The following is a 23,542-nucleotide window of genomic DNA, read 5'->3' on the forward strand; positions in this document are numbered from 1 at the left end:
GTGGCACTAGGGATTCGAACTGCTGAACTGCCAACCTTTCGATCGACAAGCTCAACGTCTTAGCCACTGAGCCACCATGTCCCATATTGTATCCCTACCCAGTCTTAATATCTCCCAGGGATTAATAGACAGTGGTAGCAATTTTTATTTGGAAGCATTTTTCATCCTGGTGTCGGCAGAAGATTAATTTGGGACAGAGTGTCATGGAAACATGGAATCAGTGGTAAGGGCAAATATGTGGATAGGAATTAAGGATTTATTTTTAAGAAGAGTTAAGTGACTATTTTTTAACAGGTATGTATGATAGCTCAAAGATGAGAACGTCTGTGATCAATTGCAAAAGTGTATGTGCATGCAACCTGGCTTAGGGCCTAATTAACTGAGTGCCTACCTCCACTTGTTTCTGCTTGCCTGCTGTATTTGAATAGAGTAGGGACACTTCAGATCCAGTCTATTAAGCGCTGCCATTGTATGGGGCTGAAGAAGTCTGCCTTCTCTGTCACAGCCTGCACCTTCTAGAACAGGGGTGTCAAACTGGCGGCCTGTGGGCTGGATGTGTCACGCGCAGGCCATGCCCACCCCATCTCCATGAAGATGCCATCCATGCCATCACATGATGGCAACGTGACATCGCAAGTTTGACACCCGTGCTCTAGAACATCATCCCCCCCCTCCCGAGTTAAGGATGATACTCACTCTCAGTCTTGTGGGTCCAGGAAGTCCTTATCCCCAGACTCTATTCCCTGATCTGGGGCTAATGTATTTGATGTATCTGTAGGGCTCCTGCCATGTTTATACAGTTTATTGTTCTAGTTATTTTAATTCAGGTTGCAATGGTCATAAATCATTTTTTTTCAGTGCCATGGTAACTTCAAACTGTCACTAAATGAATGGCTGTAACTCAAGGACTACATGTATAAGCCAAAGTCAATGATTGCATGTTGGTTAGTAATATGTTGCATTAACCTGCACAATGTGCTTTGTCAATCACAGGTCATGACTTAAACAGAATGTGTAAACTAAGAACAATGGTATGATTTGTGGACCTGGCCATTACCTGCAAACATTCAGCTATGGTGTTCTTTTCAGGAAGAAGTTTTAAATGAAAGACAAGTTTGTTTATGGGATCTGTTATTCTGAGACTTTTGTCATATTTATTGCATAGTACAGATTTCTTTCCTGCACATAGCAAATATGTGATCTTTCCTCAGAGTTTTCTTCTCCCTTCTGAGTTTCCTTCTCGTCCAGATCTCTGGATCACTGTTCTGGCAACACCTGGTCATGTGCTTCATCCATCTCTTCACAGTTTTATTCAGTGAACTTACACATAGCTTTTTGCGCCTGGTGTGAAGGCTATAGGGATAAAGGAAAAAGAAGTTTTTAAAAGGAACTAATAACAATATCTGCAAAGAATATAATTTGTCTGCAGTCAAGAACTGGTGGGACCATAAAACAGACAAAGTAAGAGAAAATAAAGAATCTAAGGTGCTTGGTGACTTTAGAATTCAAAGAGACAAGCATTTGTCATATAACACCCCAGAGTTAACAATTGTCGATAAAAAAACAACAAAAAAGTCTGGACAATGGATGTTGCAGAACCTGAAGAGAGCAAAAAAGAAGAGAGAGAACTGGAGAAATTCTCAAAATACAAAAAAAAATGTAGAAGGATAATGACTGTGGCAAAAGAAAGCAAAGATAATGCTTGGTATTAGGCACGAAGATCCTTGGTTCTTTTTATTTCCTTGAAGACGTTTTATTACCAAACTAGATAACATCATCAGTGCTAGTAAAGAGTGTGGTTTGCTCTCAATTTATATTCCAGTGGCTAGCCCTGTTAATGTTGGTGCAAGTGGTTCTTTGGCTGAACTGTTTACAGTTAGCTTGTTTGGCAGATGCTTGACTGGGGTACTGTTTACTTCTTGATTGTTGGTCTGATGTTAATTTTGGAGCTAATCTATACTCATCTGGGTGCTGATTGATGGTCTTTTTTGTTCCCTTTTTGGCTTGTTGATTGTCTCTTTTGAATGCTGTATAGATATTGTTTATGTCTATGTGCCCATCAATGGATGATTTGTCAAAGGGGCCAGGCTTCCAGGAATTCTCTAACTTTTTGGTCTTGGCTTGGTTTAGGATGATCACAGTTTCCCAGTTGAAACTGTGGCTATGTCTGTCCATGTGTTGTGAAATTAAAGAGTTTTCATCATGTCTTATGACTGCTAGTTGGTGTCATGGATGTATTCTGCTAGTCTTCTGCCTGTTTGTCCTATGTAGTGCTGTAGTGGTGGGTTCCTCCCGGTTCGGCCTGGTTCTCCCGAGCCGGTAGTGGTGATGATATGACATCACCGAACCGGTTCTGCCCCCCGTCCCCCCGTGCCCTCCCCCCCACCCCCCACATTATCCTTACCTTTTATTTGGCCCCACCCAGGGCTGTCTAATTGAATGGTTTTAAATTGGGTTTTAACTTTGGGTTTTAAAATTTGGCCAAAACTATTTAATGATTTTAAATTAATTTTAACTATGATATTGTATATTTATGTTTTTAATTTTGGCTGTACACTGCCCCAAGTCCTTCGGGAGGAGGGCGGTATATAAATAAAATTATTATTATTATTATTATTATGGCTAGAGGGAACAAAACTGTTTAAACTCTTGCCACGGGGCTTCAAAGGGCCGCCCTACAGCTGATCAGTGTTAAAAGAAAATAAATGAGTAGACCTGTGCCTGCAAAAATACATGAGTAGATCAGTGCCTGCAAAAATACATGAGTAGATCAGTGCTTGCAAAAATAAATGGGTAGATCAGTACATCTCTGCAAGCAGTTAAAAGCCTGGTAGACCAGTATCTCTGCTAAATCCTAAATAATTGTCACATGACCATCAAGCCATGCCCATAAAATAAGACATGCCCACAGAACCGGTAGTAAAAATTTTTAGAACCCACCCCTGTCTTTACACTGTATGTTGTAGGTAGCTCTTGTTTTTTCTTCTGGGCTATTCAGACGTTTGGTTTACTTAGGATGTTTTGGAGGGCTTTAATTAGCTTATGTACTACACTGATGCCATGTGGTTGCAATAGTCTATTGGTGGTTTCTGAAATGTATTTGATGTATGGTAGTGTTATCCTTTTTACAGCTTGTGTTGGTTGTGCTATATTGGGTGGAGTGGTCAGGCAATTTTTGATGAAGTTGCGTGATTATCCATTTTGTTGGAATATCCTGTTGCTGGGTATGCGTGTACATCTATATGTGGTGTACCGTTATGTGTGTTATGTACCACTTACATCACAGCTGGTATTCTGCATAAATCACCACTCTTTTGGATCTCAAATTTCACTACTCTTCTTAACCATCTCTTGGGGATGTGCTGGGCTACTTCTGTGCAACAGTCAAAGAAGGCAGGAAATATAGCTAGAAGAAATAGAAAACATTATGTTTATTATAATTCAGTAACCAGTGTTGCTAAAAATAAGGGCTGCTCAACTGAGATTATATACTGAACAGTCACGAATCAAGTGATACTAGAATTATCATGAAGTTCTCTAAGTGCTTTAGAGTAAAATTTCCAAGAGGTCAGCATAGTTATTGCTCCAGCAAGCTTTGTAATTATCATGGTGTTTAATTGCTGAGCATATGCATTCATTCTTAAAGAAAAAAGGAATAAATTAAATTACAGAAGTCAGTTAGAAATTGTACTGGCTATCCCATAGGAACAAAAGGTTATAGATTTTGGACTTAAGAACTGGAAAACTAAATACATCCAGTGTTGCTCATTTTAATGAAGAAAAAGGGATATCCCCAAATGACCTGCAGTCTGTAAATGCAAGCCAATCTGGTTTGATGTATGGAACTCAGCATTTACCCAGGAAGCAAAAAGGGAATAACAATATCAACATCTGAAGCACCACTTGAACACCGTCGGCATTGACAAAATCACCATCAGTCAATTGCAAAGGACAGTTTTATTTGGAATTGCATACATCAACGATGCTTTTAACACCATCAAACCACAACTAGTACCTAAGGAAGGATTCCATAGGTAGATAAAAATGCCAAATCCAGTATAAATATTTGGCTGACTCTGCAACTAATTATAATAATATTTCAGTCAGAAGGGGCTATTGAAAATGAATTTGGGGAATTTTAAATACATGTAGGTCTCACTTACTGACTGCCTCATTTAATATCCATTTGAAGTCAGGAAGGCTCTGAAAAAGTAACTTTAGGATCTGTCCTTGCATTTAAGACCTGGGCAACATCACCAGGGTCATGTAATCGAGATTCAGGTACTTCTCAACTGGCAGGGATTTACAACTGCTTCAGCATTTCATGGTCACAAGATTGCCAGTTGTGTGTTTCCCAAATGGCTTGTACAAGCAAAGATAATGGAAAACACGGAAGTAAAATCATAAATTGTAGTTATATGATATCTTGCTTAACGACGTAGTGGAAGTGAAGTCATTAGGTTATCATCATGTGATGTTTCACTTAACAATTGTGGTGCTTAGTATTGGTATAGTGTGTTCCATTTGTGGTCACAAGGTGAAGACTATCTGTAGCAACATTTTTCTGAGGGACTGTTGACACCTAGAATTAGAATGATAAAGATCTCAGAAATTTTACAAAGGAATCCTAAATCCTGCAAGAATGTGCTGCACAATTGGACAAGGGGTGTAAGTGATCACAACTCATGGAAAGAAATTGAATTCTTGTACTAAAACAAAACACGGATTCTAACAGAGCTACCAAAGTGCCAAAAAAGTGTGTTTTCATGAGTGGGTTTTCAAAACAACACATGATGTCCTTTTAATGCCATAAAAGCTAGATTTGTAACAAAAGCTGACACGCAAAAATTTTGCCAGATGATGATTTCCACTTGTAATTAAATATACAAATGTCAGAAAATGTTTTAAGCCTAGCAGCATTTGGAAAATGTGGCATGTGCAACCCTTTGCTTATTAAGAGGGCTTTTCTGCATAAAAATCTGAAAGATGAGGCGTACATGTATACAACTTTAAAATTGCAAAAAGTGGAAGGTACTTGCACAATCAAACACAAAAGATAATAGGCCTAATGAAGTTTTTAGATCTCAGTGAGGCAAAGGAGCTCAGCGTACTCATAGAAGCTGTATATTTAAGTGAAGGAGGAAACCAAAGCAAGTAACGAGCAATGTAAGACTGCTGAGAGAAAACCATTATACACGACAATTGTGAGTAGATGTGATACAGCCAGCTGCAGGAAAGCAATACAACAGGATGGTACAGCAGTAAAAAGATTAGGCAGAGATTTAAAAGGAATTATGAATTTTTAATGAACTTTTTATTTTTAATAATCTTTACATCTTTCATTTAAAACTGATAATCCAAAGTTTACACCCAGGTTCACACTGGGCTGGAGATGAATCTTATGACATCACTTACAGCAGTGGTCCCCAACCTTTTTATCGCCGCGGCCCGCTGAGCGCGCGCAGGGGTGGGGACACGGCCCAGGAGCTTTTGCGCACGGCCTACTGCGCACGGCCCAGGAGCTTTTGCGCACGGCCCAGGAGCCTTTGCACTGCAGCGTTCATGTCCCCTGGCCGCTGCGCGGCCCGGTGCCAGGTACTCCATGGCCCGGCACCGGTCCGCGGACCGGGGGTTGGGGACCACTGACTTATAGGATACGTATTGTTCTGTGTCCTTCGCCTGTGGGGCAGAAGATGCACAATAGGCTTGCTATCTAGAGAGGCTGGGTAATAAGTTGCCAAATAAACACGCAGGGAACTTCTGTGGCTGCACAAACTTTTGCTGACTTTGAATTAAAGAAACAACCCGTTATTTTGGAACAAGATTAAATATATCAGAAATGCAGATACCGGATTTTGTGTTTGCAATGAGCAAAAAAAAAGATGAAACTTTGGTTCTGTTTTTGTAAATTAGACAGTGTTATTGTTATAGAAATGGCTTGTATATATTGCTGTGTAAAAGCAAAAAATTGTAGTTGTAATGTTGCTACCTTTGCTACCTTTGACTGTGCCAAAGAGAGTTGAAAATTGGTTCCTTTTTTCTTTTTTTCTCCATTAACCCCCTCTTTTTCCCTTCTTCTCTTCTTACTTTTCCAGGTTTTTTTCTTTGTATTTTATACTTCAATAAACTAATAAAAAGTTTTGATTGGGAAAAAAAAAGAAATGCAAATATCAAGCTGTCCAGATGCAATATGAGACACATAGCTATTAAACTGCAGTGTGAAGGATGTACAAGAAAAGGGGGCAAATAAAACTGAAGTGTGACGCAGTTTGGTATTGTGATTAAGTCACCGGGCTAGAAACTGGGGGACCATGAGTTCTAGTCCTACTTTAGACACAAAGCCAGCTAGGTGATCTTGGGCCAATCAGTGTCTCTCAGCCCTAGAAAATAGGCAATGGCAAACCACTTCTGAAAACTTGTCAACAAAACTGTAGTTCTCAGGAGTCAAGACTGACTCAAAGGCAAAAGAAATGATAAAAACTGAAGTACTGCCCAACTGATGACAAGATGGCAGATGTACTTACCAAGCCACTGCCTAGAGATCACTTCTTCAGGCTGAAAGAACCATTGGAATTCAAAGCCTGAAATGATGCATGGTGGTACCACCTTTAGAGTGCATAATTAAGTGCATGGAGCTGATAAGAATGTTGGCTACATCATTTACATCCACTATTTTTTTTTTCATTCATGGAAAAATAGAGAAAGGATCACCTGGTGTCCTCCTTTCATTTTTATTCTGCTGCCATTGTGTACCTAAAGGGGTTAAAACTAGAATAATCCAAGGCCACTCCCTTGAAACTGGCCATGCTGATTACCCCAGAATAGTTTCCAGCAACTTTGGAAAGTTTTGTGGGTTTAGATAAAGAGATATAGATTGCCTTTATTAAATGATCTGACCTTTTCTATCCTTCCTGTTTATGTCTCTCTCCCTGCTTTTAACTACCGTTTGATCTATTTTGACAGTTACCTGATCGTAATATTATCTTACATTGAATAAATAAGCATCTAGCTATTATTTTTTTGCTAGTTATGCTGAGCAACATGCATGTTTACTCTGATTCAGTTACAGTAAATGAATTAACTGAGAATTTTCTGAGGAGAAATTAAATAAGAAATTACCATTAATAAAGGGTAAGTTTTTTTTCTTCAAAGAAAAAAACAAGAAAGTCCAGTTACCTCCTGAAAAAAGCATCTTTGGGACAACCGTGACCTGGATGACTGAGAATCTACATAGACTTTTACCCACAATAAATTTCCCACAAGTTTTTGACTATGAAAGAAACCTTTCATTCATGAACATTCATATAAGAGAACTAATAAGCAATTAGGGCTTCCTTCATTCCTGTCTTTAAAGTTGCAAAAGCATTTCTGCCATTTCACGTATGTGCCATTGAACTGACCAAGTTACACCAATGTTTCTCAACCGTGCCAACTTTAAGATGTGTGTGGACTTCAAATCCCAGAATTCCCCGGCCAACTGATAAAGAGGCAAAGCTGTAAGTACAGAATATAGACTGTATTCAAATAAACCTTCCTCCCCATCTTTAATGTAATTTTAAAAATTACAATCTTTAATGGACTGTCCATTAATTTCTGCAAAACACAACATGTAAAACACTGCTTTTTCAAACCTACCTAACTCTACACAGTTCTCTGGAATAGGCGTTAGTGCTGGGAAAAGTGAAAGGATGTCAGCACTTCAAGCTTCATTTACTCTAGTGCTGACATAAGAAGGAGAAGCGGAGGCGTCTGGAAAGGGACGTTTGACTTTTCACCTACTTATTTTCCCTGGAGATAATATCCCCTAGGAGATCAGATGGGAGGGGAGAAATTCCTTTGAGCTGGAGCAGTAGATTAGGGGTAGAATGACTTGGAAGATGGCCAATGAGTGCAGGGGAGTGAGGAACGGAAAGGGAGGGTTTTGGGTCTGGAAGTCAGTGTTGGCTACGATGAGCCAGGATTTAGAATGTCGTGCTCAATAAATGGGAGTTTTTATCAAAGACTTTGTTTGAAATGCAATTTATTTGAGACGACTTCGAAATTTGACAGATAACAGAAGGACCACAGCAGCAAAAATGAGATTCAGTTACAGTAGAAATCAGTGCAACATTAGAAAACCTGAAAGACCAGTCTAGGGACAGGTTGTCAAGGAGAAAATCTCTGTGGTCAAGAACTGACGGTGATTTGATGGCAGATAATCAATCAACCAGTCAGTTTCTATATACAAATATTTTCTACTGTCAATATATAGAACCCTTTGTCTATGGACAGTCCCAATTATCCAGGTCATGGCTGTCCCAAAGGTGTGTTTTTTTTTCCAAAAAGGCAACTGGACTTTGTTTTTATTTTTATTTTTCCTTTGAAAATATTTTGCTTCTTCATGACAAATGAAATGTTTTCAAAGAAAAAACCACAAAGTCCAGTTGCTATTTGGCAAAAGCACCTTTGGGATAAAAGTCCTATGTTGTATTTTGTATATTGTATTGAGAGAGCCAGTTTGGTATAATGATTAAAGCATCAGGCTAGAAACTGAGAGACCGTGTGTTCGAGTCCTGCCTTAGGTACAAAGCCAGCTGGGTCACCTTCGGCCGGTCACTCTTAATTCTAGGAAGCAGGCAATAACAAGCCATTTCTGAAAAACAGCTTTGCTAAGAAAACTACAGATATTTGTCCAGCCAGTCTCTGAGAACTGCACACAATTGAACAGGAGGGGGGGAGGGGAAACTGAACTGAAATGTAATTATTTGCATGCAGACTTGTATGGAACTACAACACCCAGCATCCTCATTGTCAAACATATTGGCTGGGCTTCTGAAAGTTAGTGGTTCAGAAATATCCGGGGGTCACTTGTTTTCTCATCTGTTGGTTTATCCCAAATGGGCAAGATTGATTGATTTGGATCATTTTTTTCAAGCAGTTTCAAAGATGTGTCTGGAATCATTAGAAATATACAGAAGATATTGGGGTTCAATTTTGGATTATTGAAATGGAATGTAATGCATGTATCTTGGCACTTTCTGTAACCTTTACAAAAAATCCCAGAATAAATCTTATTTCTCTGGCATCTGTAAAACAACTTTAATAGGAGTTACACTTTTGGGCTGATTTTATAAATATAATATTTTCAATTTATTCTGTTTTTGACGTTCCAAAGCAGAGGAAAAATGGAAAAATAAAATCGTAAGGAACAGACTTTGTAAACAGAGGATTCTATGTGTTTCGTGGCTACTTCGCCACGAATTGACTGCTGGAGATTAGGCAAAAATCAGTGGGAATGGAATATAGTTTTGGAGAAGTGTCATAAGGAATTGCCTGGAATCTTAAACAGGTAATCCGAACAGAAAGTTTAAGTAGTGTACCTTTAAGTCCTCAACTTACAATCTTTCATTTAGAGATTGTTCGATGTTACAACAGCATTGAAAAGAGTAATTTATGTCTATTTTTCATATTTATGACCATTGCAGCATCCCTGCGGTCACATGATCAAAATTCAGACGCTTAGCAACTGGCTCATATTTATGACCATTGCAATGTCCCCGGGTTATGTGATTATCTTTTGCAACCTTCTGACAAGCAAAGTCCACAGGGAAGCCAGATTCACTTAATAACTTAATAATTGCAGCGATTCACTTAAACAGCAGTGGCAAAAAAGGACAAAGCTCACTTAACAACTGTCTTGCTTAGCAATGGAAATTTTGGGCTCAATTGTGGTTGTAAGTCGAAGAATACCTGTATTTCAGTCAGGCGAAAGTTAAGAGTAAAAGATGGATAGGCTCAAGGTATTCAGAAAATAAAGCCAGAAGGTAGGTTAGATGGTAAAGATTGAAGTAAAATGCCCTATCTGCAAGCCTTAATACTAGTGTTTGAAAACTCCCTGAGGAAAAAAAGAAGAGAAACAGAAAATAAAAGTCCCCATCTTATCTGTGAACATTGACCCTTTTTCTAATACCCATTGGTTATTATTTAACAGTCCTTCCTCATGGGTTATTTATAATATCCCCCAATGGCCACAAAAATCTAGGTTTTGCCCTTGTCCAGCTGAGACTGATTGTGTCTCATCGCAACCTTGACTTCTATGGCTTTTTCTCCATTCCTCAAAACAGTTGCCAGCCAAAAAACACAGAGGACACACAAGACAATCCATTTCTGCTTTTTATTGCCCCAGCAAAGAATAGTTACCACTAAGAACAGTTGCAGGGAAATAATTCTAAGAGCCTTTGAGTTAGTTGTGGTTTTGGTCCCATCCTGGAAGCATCAAGACACTATGCCAGTATGAAGCTTGACAATCATAACCAAGGGCATATGGGTGTGTAAGGATATTTTTACAGCCTTAAAGTGAGGCAAGTTAAGGAAAGAGATTAGTGCAGCGTTTCTTAATCTTGGCCACTTGAAGAGGATGGACTTCAACTCCCAGAGCTCTTTGCTGGCTGGGGAATTCTGGGAGTTGAAGTCAATCCCTCTTCAAGAGGCCAGGGCTAAGATTTCCCTAACAAGATTAGCAACATTCTGGAATAAAACTATTCTTGATTAGCACTAAATCACTGGTTTTTTTTTGTCTTTTAATGACCCTGTAATTCCTTACATCGGAGTGGACTTGGGAAGATGGAATGGAACTGAGTGCTTAAGGACAGCACTAAATTAAGGACAGCTGGTTATTGGGGGGTGAATCATTGGCCCCCACGGAAAGGGCCCGCAACTTGGGCGTCCTCCTGGATGCACGGCTGTCCTTAGAAGGGCATATGACGGCCGTGGCCAGGGGGGCTTTTTATCAGGTTCGCCTGATACGCCAGTTGCGCCCCTTTCTGGATCGGGACTCCCTACGCACAGTCACTCAAGCACTCGTCACTTCTCGTCTGGACTATTGTAACGCTCTCTACATGGGGCTCCCCTTGGGGTACACCCGGAGGCTCCAACTGGTGCAGAATGCGGCCGCGCGGGGGATTATGGGAGCGACTGGGCGCTCCCATGTGACTCCTCTCCTGCGCGAGCTGCATTGGCTTCCAGTGGACTTCCGGGTGCGCTTCAAGGTGTTGGTGATCACCTTTAAAGCGCTCCATGGCTTAGGGCCAGGGTACTTACAGGACCGCCTTCTGCCACCAATAGCCTCCCACCGGCCAGTTCGCTCCCACAGAGAGGGCCTCCTCAGGGTGCCGTCGGCTAGACAATGCCGGCTGGCGACCCCCAGGAGGAGAGCCTTCTCTGTGGTGGCACCTACCCTTTGGAACAATCTACCCCCAGAGATACGAGTGATCTCCGACCTCCGGACCTTTCGTCGGGCCCTAAAAACTCACCTCTTTCAGTTAGCCGGTCTCTCTTGATTTTATGATTTTATGGTTGGTTTTAAATTTTGATATGGATTTTAAATTGATAAATTTTAAACTATGGGCCAAATTTAATTATTTTAAATCTATTTTTAATCGTATTTATGTATAAATGTTTTTATTTTGGCTGTTCACCGCCCTGAGTCCGAAAGGAGAAGGGCGGTATAGAAATTCGAATAATAAATAATAATAAAAAATAAAAAAAATAAATCTCTGTTCAACAGAGGGAATATGGATAGGGGAGGGACAGGCTGAAAAGACAGAGACATGGGTAGTTTATTGACAGCTCCTTATTTCTCCAGGTCTGTTACCAAGACAATTGATCTACAGCAGGGGTCCCCAAACTTGGCAGCTTTAAGACTTGTGGACTTCAACTCCCAGAATTCTCCAGCCAACTGGCTGGACTTGTGGACTTCAACTCCCAGAATTCTCCAGCCAGCTGGCTGGACTTGTGGACTTCAACTCCCAGAATTCTGGGAGTTGAAGTCCACAAGTCTTAAAGCTGCCAAGTTTGGGGACCTCTGATCTTCAATGTACGTGGGTTGCCTGATACATTTTACAGGAAGAAAAACATCTTTGTCCATTATCTAAATTAATTAACAGAACAGAATAACAGATTTGGAAGGGACCTTAGAGGTCTTCTAGTCCAACCCCCTGCCCAAGCAGGAGACTCTAGTCTATACCATTTCAGACAAATGACTGTCTAGTTTCTTTTTAAAAGCCTTCACCCACAACTTCTGAAGGCAAGCCATTCCACTGACTAATTGTTTTCTTGTAATGGGTCTATTTTCATCCAATGGAGATGTCTTTGTGATGTGCATTTTATAGCTACACAACCTTCCAAGGTTACTTCATTTGTGGTAGATGATAATTCTGTCATTGTAATTTGGGCTTTTTATCCACTCAGTGGTCACTGATGTCCAGAGGGATCAGGAGGTTTCAACAAGAAAGAGGATAGTTTATACAGGGGTAAGAAATTGCTAATACCAAAAGGCTTTTAAGTTATATTTTGAATGCTGTGAAGGGGCTCCCTTGTTTAAAGTACCTTCCATCGCCTAATCAAAACTTGCGGTGATCAAAACGCTGTGAGGTTTTTCTTTTATATTTTCTCTGTCTCAAGCATTCAACAATAAAGAAGCAAAAATCCTGTTTCTAAGGTCTGATGATAAACCAACTGTCACATTTCAAAAACATTTCCAAATTGGCACCTTTTATACTCCTGACTGTGAACTAAATTATCTCTGTGTGTGCAATTTTTGTCTCAAACATACATTAATTTACTTCCAGTTCATCTGTATATTTAATTTTATTTGCTCCAAAGGAGCCTTATTTAGGAATTTGTTCTGAAGGAGGGAGGGAGAGAGAGGGAAGGACGAAGGAGATGAAAGGAAGGAAGGAAGGAAGGAAGGAGGAAGGAAGGAAGGAAGGAAGGAAGGAAGGAAGGAAGGAAGGAAGGAAGGAAGGAAGGAAGGGAAGTCTTAATAGTTCAACAGCTCTTAGTCTGGTTTGTGTTTCCACAGGAAATCTGGTAATCTGTGACTGCCTGGCAAATGAACTTGGATGCTGGTGTCAAATTCTCTTTCTTTCTGTCTTGGACAAATGGCAATTTTTAAGAAGAGACTGGACAGTCACTTGTCTGAAATGGTATGGCGTCTTCTGCTTGAGTAGGGGGCTGGACTAGAGGACCTCCAAAGTCCCTTCCAGCTCGATTGATTGATTGATTGATTGATCTCCCCGTAATTGTATAGAACTTCTCAGAAAAATATTAAAATCCATTGAGGCAAATTACCAAAGGTTTTGTTTGATTTAATGGAGGATTCAGGGCAGATTGATCAATGGAGACAGAAAAATGGCAATTCAAGAGATGATAGATGTGATTTTTTAAAGAACACATATGATTTGGATTTCAGAGAACGAGGCTATTAAGGTTTCTAAGTATTACAAAAGATTTTTTCGGATCAAAATCCTGTGAATTTAGTTTATAAAAGGAAATCTAGTTCTTTTAAATGGAGACCAAATGAAACTTGCTGCAGAAAGTGGAAATAGTGAAAAACTGTAAAAAGAAATGAAAATATTAAAAAAAAAACAATTTAGGTAAAGGCATCGATTTATGAATGGTTTATGATGGAAGTAAAGCTTTCATTAGAGGTTACATACAATATAATAATGAAGAGCCAAAAGAAGAGCTAAGAGAAACACAAGCTGTTTTGGATGAGATAAAAAGAGAAGAAGAATTAAAGAAATGTCCAAAGAAGATGAAGTATTTCTCAACAAATTAAGATTTTACAATGACAATTGATTCTGTTAATAGTGAGAGAAATGGAAATAAAATGAATTATGTAATAGAAAAACATTCAGTTTGCAAATAAAACAGAGAAGTGGCTGGCATATAAATTATGAAAAGAAAGAAAGAAAAGAAAAGAAAAGAAAATTGAACTTGCAAGAGGGAAGGAATGACTGTATTAATGGATAACAGCTCTACAAAAAGCATTGCATCAATATTATTCTAACTTGTATAAAGGAAGTGACATATCTCTAGAGAAAATAGATGGAAACAAAATTTACTGAGGATTACAGAGGAACAGAGAAAATTATCAATGGATCTGTAACAATAGGGAAGTTTTGGAAACTGTAAAAAAGCTTAAACCAAAAAAGATGGCTGGGCCAGATGGATTATCAGGAAAATGAAGACTGTGTTACCTGGTTTTAAATTGTAGTTTGCAACTTGTTGTTTGGTTTGGATGAAAAAGTGACTGCTGTGAGAAATAGAAAGCTCTTGGAGTTAGAAGGACATGACCTGAGATTTCGGTGGCATGGTTATTGTAGTATGACAAAGTCCAAGTCAATGTGGATTTTAAAAATCTTTATGTAAGATGTGCCACGTTGAGTGGAAAGAACAGATATAAATCCAGGTTCTGTCCCAAATAACCTTTGTTAATCTCAGCATAAGAAGTATTGTATAGAAGAAAAATAATAGTGAAACAGAAATGGTAAATTGTGAGATACTAGAATTTTCTCAATTTTCTTCTGTAAAATAAAATTATTTATTTATTTGTTTATTTATTTATTTATTTATTTGTCATATTTCTATGCCGCCCACTCTCTGAGGACTCTGGGCGGCTTACACCAAAGACAGTATACTAAATAGCATATTGCCCCCAACAATCTGGGTCCTCATTTTACCCACCTCGGAAGGATGGAAGGCTGAGTCAACCTTGAGCCGGTGAGATTTGATCCGCTGATCTGCTGAACTAGCAGTCGGCTGAAGTAGCTGCAGTACTGCACTCTAACCAAAGATTGATGGCAGAGAGATATAGTTGTCAATGGTTCTCTTATTTACAGTTACTGAAAGATTTAATTTAAAGTTTATTTCAGTTGAAACTTCGAAATAGAATTGTGTACAAATGATGAACACATAATTGCTAAAAAGTATAAACTTTTACTGAAATTTGAAACAAAAGCAGAATAAGTGAAAGAATGTGTGATAAAGTGTGCGAAAAACAATGGGAAAATACAAATAAAGGAGAATATTTGTAGTTCAAGATTGAAATGAGGGGTCCGTGGTGCTCTCTGAGCTTGGTTGTTTTTTCCTGCAGACATTTCCATCTTTGTGCATCAAATAATCTCTTGAGTAATGATGATGATGGGTAATAAAACATCAGCAAGAAAACAACCAAGCTCAGAGAGCACCAAGGTCCTCACAATGGGGAAATATGCGGTTGAAAGGATTAAAATTCACACTAAGTTATAATCTGAAAGATAATTTTTCTAAATGATGTCCCATTCTTATATGTCACTAGATAAACTATCTACAATGTATAAAGACACTTAAAATTTATGTTGGAAATGTGAACAACAAAGACTTTTTATCATGTTTGGTGGCTGTGTACAAAAACTAGAAAATTTGGAATTCAAATTACATGCGCTGCTTCTGAGGATTTGAAAGAGTAATATACAATTGAGAGCAGAGGTTTTTCTTTTGGGATTGATGGACAAAGAACTGAGGGAAAAAAGTCATGGAACATTGCTTTTGTACTTGATAACTGCAATGAGATTATTTGATGCAAGACGGAAAGATTTGACATCGCCACCAATGGAAGAGTGGTTGGTGAAGTTGATGGAATTTACTGAAATGGTTAATTGACTTCTTTGATTAAAGAAAATATAGTATCTACATTTATTGATGACTGAAAACCCTTTATGTAATTTTCTCATGTAAAAGAGAAAAAAACAAGTTTATGGTTTTGACGAATAAATTATAGAAAGAAGAGAATTATGTCCTATAAGAGTTAGGTATATATAAAAAAAGCGAAGTTGGGAGAGGAGAGGAAAATAAATTGTTCCACAAGGTTTTATCACCTTATTTAAATAGACCATTGCTATTCAAACTTGGCAACTTTAAGATGTGTAGACTTCAACTCCCAGAATTCCTCAGCATAGTTAGGGAATTCTAAGCATTGAATTCCACACATTTTAAAGTTGTCAAGTTTGAAAAATACTGAAATAGATGGTGTCCCCAGATTGAAGAGAAACATCAACTTGCACATTTTCTTTCTTTCTAAAAGAGTGATTGTTTGCTATTGTTCAAAACAGCGAGTCAGAGAGGAAAGGAAAGGGTAAATCACTACCTTATAGATTGGTAGGCATGCAGAAGGTTACAAATTGTGTTATGGTTTCCTCCCCTACTCTCCTGTCACCACCAAAGAAATGGTTCAGATTAGTGGTGAAATGTAAAATTTGTTACTACCGGTTCTGTGGGCATGGCTTGGTGGTGGTGATGGTAATATGACTGAGTGGGCGTAGCCAACTTTTTTTTTTTTTACTTTTAAAACCATTTTTTCTACAACCTCTTCGGCTGAAGAGGTTGTTAAAAAATGCTTTTAAAAGGCTCTGACAATCCCAGCTGACTTGCCTGATCAGCAGAGGCTTTATTTCTACTTTTAAAAGCATTTTTCGGCCGAAGAGGTTGTAGAAAAAATGCTTTTAAAAATAAAATAAAAAGCCTCTGATGATTGCGCGGCTCAGCTGGGCATGGGGGTGGGGAGGGATTTTTGCTACCGGTTCTCCGAACCACCCGCCGCCATCGCTACCAGATTGGGCGATCCGGTCCGAACCGGGAGCATTTCACCCCTGGTTCAGATCCCAATTTGCAGCAACGAGACTGACACTGTGCAAGGCCTGTTTATTGGTTGGAACCACTTGAGAGATACACTGGAGTATTCATTACTAACATTACTAACATACTAAAATACATACTAAAAACCTGGTTCACTTATAGATTTAAGATGTAATCTGATTCATAAGCTCATTTACTAAGGCTCTAGTTGTCTGTGAATCAGGTGCACTGGGTTGCTCAACAGCCACTACATAAAATCTCTAATAACTGAATTACCAGTATGGGTGAAAACAGCCTGCCTTTGTTTCAGTTCTCCAGAAGCAACCTGACCTGCCTTACAAGCTTAGTAAAACAAATACATTTTTTAAACTATTAAGTTTTCTTCAAATAAAAGTTGGATTCAAGCCATCACTAAACAGTGAAGAACAAATAATATTGAAAATGTAATGACACCTTCTGAAAAAGAATTAATGCTGCTAATTTTCAGAATGACAGGTGATTGGGTTGAGGTTGTATGTAAACAATGAACAAGGAGACCATAACTTTCACGAATTTGCTTCATGCCTCGTTGTTTCCTAGTACTTTTTAAATTTTTTTGGAGAGAGCCAAATTCTATACTTTTGACACATGAGGTAAGATTTGCTACTGTCTTCCAAGAGAATGCAATTACTCTTTGGCTGCTCCATGTAACATACAGGTGGTTGTTGACTTATGACAGTTTGTTTAATGACAGTTCAAAGTTTTGGCACCTCGTAATCAGTGTTGATTCCTGGGGATTGTCTGGATCAGGGGTGATAAACTGGCGGCCTGCGGCTGGATGTGTCATGTGCAGGCCACGCCCACCCAGCTCCGCAAATAGGAAAAACATAATGAAATGTCACATGACAGCAATGTGATGTCGTGAGTTTGACATTCATGATCTGGACTAATCCCTGCAGCTTTCTTGGCAGGTTTTTTGGAAGGGGTTTGGTTTGAGAGAGTGACTGCTAAGGTAGCCGACCTGGCTTTGGGCCTAAAGTGGGACTAGAACTCACAGTCTTCTGGTTCTATCCTGGTGCCTTAACTCCTACACTAAACCAAATCTCTCCTATGGTATCAAGCCATCATCTTTTCTGTAGGACTCGTTCAGCTGCCTTTGATTTTCCAAACATCAGGGTCAGCGGTGGGTTGCTCCCGGTTCGCCCCGATTCAGGCGAACCAGTAGCGGCGGCAGGAGGCTTCGCCCACCCACCCAGATGTCATCAAAACGCTCTGCGCATGCACTCGTGGGCTACCGATAGCGAACTGGTAGCACCAGGATTTGAAACCCACTACTGATCAGCGTCTTCTGAGAAGTTTGGAGTTACTTGATCTAACATTGAAGAATTTGTTTTTCTTGCTATCTAAGCCATAGGAAAACAATGACCAAGACAAGGCACATCTTTTCTTTAATCTTTTGTCTAGATCTGTCATAATATTTCTCCCAGCTATGGAAAAATATATGGTTACAGTTACCATACCTGTGAGTTTTAAAAGTTTTAAGAAGATCAAGTCTGTTTCTACTACAGCTTCTTTGCCTATTTGCACTAGGTTAGCGTTGCTATTGACATAATTTTAGTGATATATGTGTGTGCATGCAGGTGTGTATATATTGCTTATATACACACAGATTGACATTTACATCCTGTTCCTTAAATGCTCTTCAATTCCAGTCATCAAAGTGGTATTAACATATGTCTGAGTCTGATGATGTTTCTCCTAGCAATTTTAATTTCTACAAGTTTTCTTTTAGTCCATTATATTTCATGCTATATTGTGCAAATAAGCTAAATAAAGTGATTGGATATAAACCTGATGTACTCTTTTGCCATTTGTGAAGAGTTTTTTTTTTTTCAAATTATGCTCCACATTTTGTTCTGTTGTTTCTTGGTTATCTTGTGGCCCCCATTCACCCATGTTTTTAGGACTAAGCACAACATAGTGTGATCTGCACACTCAAAAATCTTAATAAAGGTTTGACTTGTGACCACAATTGAGACCAGCATTTCCATTGCTAAGAAAGGTGGTTATTAAGTGAGTCATGCCCAAAACGTGCTGGAATGTGCTGGAATTTCTAGCATGTATACACTATTGAAACAGCGACGTCTACGCTGGCTGGGGCATGTCATGAGAATGGCTGATGGTCGGATTCCGAAAGATCTCCTGTATGGAGAATTAGTGCAGGGAAAGTGCCTCAGAGGGAGACCACAGCTGCGATATAAGGATATCTGCAAGAAGGGATCTAAAGGCCTTGGGAATGGACATTAACAACTGGGAAACCTTGACCTCCGATCGTTCAGCTTGGAGGCTAAAGACGCAGCATGGCCTTCTCCAATTTGAAGAGACACTTGTTCGACAGGCTGAGGCAAAGAGGCAGTCCCGGAACCAGCGATATCTGGGGACTGGGCAGGGAACAGAATGTATCTGCCCTCAGTGTGGAAGGGATTGCCATTCTCGAATTGGCCTTTATAGTCACACTAGATGCTGTTTTAGGACCTCTTTCCAGAACACGATACCATAGTCTTTTGAGACTGAAGGATGCCATGCCCAATTGTATGACCTATTTTGCTATTGTTCTTAAGTGAGTATCTGTAGTTGTTAGCCAAATCTGGCTTCCACCATTGACTTTGCTTTTTGGAAACCAGCTGGGAAGGTCATAAATGACACACACGGCCCCAGGATACTACAACTGTCATAAATATATACTGGTTGCCTGAATGTTGATCACATAACTGTGTGATTGGGACAGTCATTGGTGCAAGGAATGGTTATAAGTCACTTTTTTCAGTGCTGTTGTAATTTTGAATAGTTGTAAGTCAAGGACTACCTGCATAGCCAGTAAAGAAAAAATACCTATCTTTTTGGATCTCCCTTGTTTTTCTCCCATTGTCTATTGAGTGTTGGCAATGGGATTGTTGGTTCTCCTGCTTCTTTTGAATCCCTCTTGCACCACGTTTTTGGTTTGAAAGGGCTTCGGACTGAAGAAGTATAAGCAGCAAAATGTTTCAAACCAAAAAAAGAAAAGAAGTCCTGCAACCATGACTCAACTTCCAGACAACTCTACCCCGATGACTGAGAATCTGAAACAGCAGTGTGCTGCAGCTGCCAAGAAAGCCAACGGAGTTTTAGGCTGCATTAACAGAGAGATAGAAAAAAGATCATGTGAAATGTTAATACCACTTTATAATGCCTTGGTAAGACCACCTTTGGATTATTGCATCCAGTTTTGGTTGCCATAATATATATATATATAAAATGTTGAGATTCTAAAAAGAGTACAGAGAAGAACAATAAAGATGATTTAGGGACTGGAGACTAAAACATATGAAAAACGGTTGCAGGAATTGGGTATGTCTAGTCTAGTGAAAAGGGGTGACATGATAGCAGTGTTTCCATATTTGAGGGGTTCCCACAAAGAAGAGGGAGTCAACCTATTCTCCAAAGAACAGGACAAGGCAGGACAAGAATCAATGGATGGAAACTAATCAAGGAGAGAACCAACCTAGAACTATGAAATTTCCTAACAGAACAATTAATCAGTGGAACGACTTTTCTCTAGAAGTTGTGGGTGCTCCATCCCTGGGTGCTTTAAGAAGAGATTGGACAACCATTTCTCTAAAATAGTATAGGGTTTCCAGGTTGAGCAGGGCGTTGGACTGGAAGACCTCTAAGTCCCTATTATTCTATTAAATCTTTATCCACACATCCAATAGTTCTCTTCGCACATATTGTTGGAGTCTGTGTGGCAAAATCATGAGCATATTTTACTACCGGTAGCAGGTGAGATTAGAACATTTGTTTGATCGTTTGTGCAAACATTCAGAAAAATAAGATATATATATAGTAAGAAATATACAGACATTGAATTAAAGCAGATACAGAAATCTAGATTCAGAATAAAACCCAAAGACTGATCTTCTGGCTATTAGTTATCCATTCAGAGTGCAGGATAATTAATTTACATTTAACTGAACTCACGACAAAAGTTTTACTGGCTAACATCCAGAAGTCACATTAGAAACTAGACTATGCTATGTTCTAACTTTTAATACTCGCTAGAGCAGGAAATAAATGTTTAGGAATGGTGTGGATGTTGGTTATTATGCTCAGTGCAATCCTAAATTAGCTTCTCAGATGTAAAATCTCATTCGACCTACTGAAGTTTTCTAATGAGGTCAAGATTTTCATTATTATTATTGCTAATATTTCCAAGCCAGCTTTCCTATTGTTGTCTCATAGAACTCATAGAATCATAGGGTTAGAAGCAGGGGTGGGTTCTACTTACCTTTACTACCGGTTCGTAATGGGGCAGTGGGTGGGGCGTCCTGCCGGTTTTACTACCGGTCCAAACCAGAGGCAACCCACCACTGGTTAGAAGGGACCTTGGAGGTCTTCTAGTCAAACCTCTGCCCCAGGCAGGAGACCTTATCCTCATCATCCTGGAGCAGGGGTGTCAAACTCAATTTCATTGAGGACCGCATCAGGGTTGTGTTTGACCTTGGGGGCGGTCAGGGGGGGCATAGCCAGGGGGCACCGCCAGCTCAACATCATTCATGTCAGAGGCGCCTGTGGCAGCCCAAGCACTCTGCCAGCTAAAATGGTCCCCGAGCTCTGTTTTCAGTTGCAACGGCCTCCTGCAACCCTCTGCCAGCAAAAACAGAGCTCAGGAGGGCCAACCACAGCCCTCCTGAGCTCTGTTTTCATTGGCAGAGGACCGCAGGCCGGACTTTTGCTGTTTCCAGGGCAGCCCTGTGGGCCAGATCTAAGCACCCTGCGGGCCAGATCTGGCCCCCAGACCTTGAGTTTGACACCCCTGTCCTGGAGAAATGGTTATCCAATCTTTTCTTTAAAATTTCCAGCAATGGAGCACACACACCTCCAGGAGGCAAGCTGTTCCATTTGTTAATTGTTCTCACTGTCAGGAAATTTCTCCTTAGTTCCAGGTTGTATCTCTTTTAAACAAACTCCAAGACAACATGTGAAATTCCAAACCCTGCATTCTCTATCGGTTGAGAATGTTGATCTTAGATACCAGGGAGTCAAGCTGTGACAAGACCTACTATTAAGTTGACATATGCCAGGTTTTGATTAGGAGTGTCAAAGGCCCAGTTAAGAGGCACATGTATAAAAGAAGAATCTTAGCAAACAACAATGCAATCTTCCCATTGTGCCTTTCATTTAAAAGAACTATTAAGAACCATGACCAATGAGTATCAGATGAGAAAGCTATCATCATAAAAAAATATTTGAGATATATGTGGGTGCAATCAAACACATACAGCCTGGTCCTATACATCTTTACTGAAAAGAAGTAATAGTACTGTTGAAGAAAGCTTTCTTCCTGTTTTTGTCATCTCCAACTCACTGGTCTCCAGTAAAACTCCCAGAATCCCAAGCCAGTAAAGCCACCAGATTGTGAAGATTGTAGTATTTTAGGAATTATTTTCTTTTCTTTTAGCCAACAGGTGGCTCTTGCATATTTCACGAAGCCAGTTTATGATCAACAGAAGCTTGCCAGTCAAAGAAAGTACAAGATTTGCATATTATGCACTACATCCTTATTCACCGTGCACTGAAGGAAAAGAGCCACCTTTATCACCAAGCTATATTTCCACTTGTACATTTCCTTAATTAAGGAGAATGATTTTTATGACCTTTATTTGACAGGAAGTTCCATTAAAAGTCACCGAAGGTCATGCTCATTATTAATAGCTGGGCAATATATGAAATCGATTAGTCTGCATACTTAGAAAGAACTTAATTGGAAATATAGGTTCACCAGAGGTTTTCACCCTAGAAACCACTTGATGCATCCCCAAATCATTCAGCTCCATAGCACAGGTCTTGTTTACATAAAGTACACAGATGGACAATAAGCAATAGCAGGAAATACTTTGTTTTAAACTCTTAGAACACACCTTGCTTTGTGGATATGTAGGATGGTGCTAACTAGCAGGAGTTTTGCCTGATGTGGCAATGCTGCCGAGCCAGAAACATGTTAGACAGTGTTGTGGGTTAAGAAGAAAGGATTTAATTCAAAGAAAGCTTTCTACATTCATTCATTTTACCTAATATAATCTCTTAAGAAGGGCTGTGCTTAAAATAACTTCTTTTAAAGAATTTTGAAATTTTAATATAAGTGGCTTAAGCTACAAAATGTGCTTAAAAAGAAAAGATTTAACAGCCATCCCTAGCTGTTCTTTGCTAACATTTGCTACCTCTCACTGATCCTGTTTCTTTTAAATCTAATTGACTTATAGAATATCTTAACAAAAAAAAAAAACTACCTAAAGGAGATACTCTGATCTCTGCTTCCTTCTCCACTTGTCACATTTTCGCATATGAAATTGTCACTGAAGAAGGCATATCTACTCTTATTTTATTTTTAGCACATTTGTACTGATATAAATATTCAGATTGATAACTGACAGCTTGTGCTTCCTTTCTACAACTGCTACCTTTCTACTTCCGACTTCAAAATTCAAGGATTTTTCAGCGTGGTTGTCCTGTTTATGGTTTTATAGAACATGGACTTCCAATATCTCACTGGTAAATTTAAAAATGAAATCATTCATTCAAAGATGACAATTATGACTACTGCACGACGTAACTATTTTTCTGAAGACAGCAAACTGCATTGCAAAAAGGGCCCCAAATGTAAAAAAATAATCTGCATTATTCTTAGAAATGACTTACCGTCAGACATATGATGAATTAGGACAATCCCAAATGCGATGAGGATAAGGTGAAAATTCATGTTTCCTCATACATAGTACGGGAGGTATTGAAAGTGATAGTGAGTGAATTGCCAAGGCTATTACTACCTCCTTCAGACTTGCAAAGAAACGTAGCTGCCCCACCCCTAGCAAAGCGTAAACATTGGCTAGAACTCAGTAGGGATTTTTGGAGTTTCCAGTAGGAAAGAAATAAGTTATTATGTTCCTCAATATATCATTGTGTCCCTCTGAAGTATCCTTCTGTGACCTACCAGCAGTCTTCTTCTAGCATCATCCTTTCAACCAAAGATGCTAGGGATTGAATCTACCTTTTCTGAAGTCAAAGCAAGTGTTCTACTAGGTAGGAATTT

At 39.3% G+C, this 23,542-nt stretch overlaps 1 protein-coding gene across 1 annotated transcript; it reads right to left on the reverse strand.

The window, feature by feature from the left end:
- Window positions 1–1,127: 1,127 nt before the first annotated feature.
- On the reverse strand, window positions 1,128–23,305 carry CCL28 (C-C motif chemokine ligand 28). The gene is made up of 3 exons (XM_034440752.3): window positions 23,152–23,305; window positions 3,280–3,406; window positions 1,128–1,353 (listed from the first exon to the last, which is right to left on the reverse strand). The coding sequence occupies exons 1-3, from the start codon at window positions 23,210–23,212 to the stop codon at window positions 1,155–1,157; spliced, it is 387 nt and encodes a 128-aa protein (XP_034296643.2). The 5' UTR covers window positions 23,213–23,305; the 3' UTR covers window positions 1,128–1,154.
- Between the last annotated feature and the right edge of the window lie 237 nt (window positions 23,306–23,542).

Source organism: Pantherophis guttatus, chromosome 2, assembly GCF_059756535.1.
Source record: "Pantherophis guttatus breed Tessera chromosome 2, ASM5975653v1, whole genome shotgun sequence".
Classification (NCBI taxonomy): Eukaryota; Metazoa; Chordata; class Lepidosauria; order Squamata; family Colubridae; genus Pantherophis; species Pantherophis guttatus.

Coding starts and splice junctions, on each gene's coding strand:
- CCL28 (XM_034440752.3), bottom strand. CDS start 23,212: ATGAATTTTCACCTTATCCTCATCGCATTTGGGATTGTCCTAATTCAT. Junction 3,407..23,151: donor AATTCATCATATGTCTGACG/GTAAGTCATTTC, acceptor TATTTCTTCTAG/CTATATTTCCTGCCTTCTTT. Junction 1,354..3,279: donor TGCAGAATACCAGCTGTGAT/GTAAGTGGTACA, acceptor TTATCCCTATAG/CCTTCACACCAGGCGCAAAA.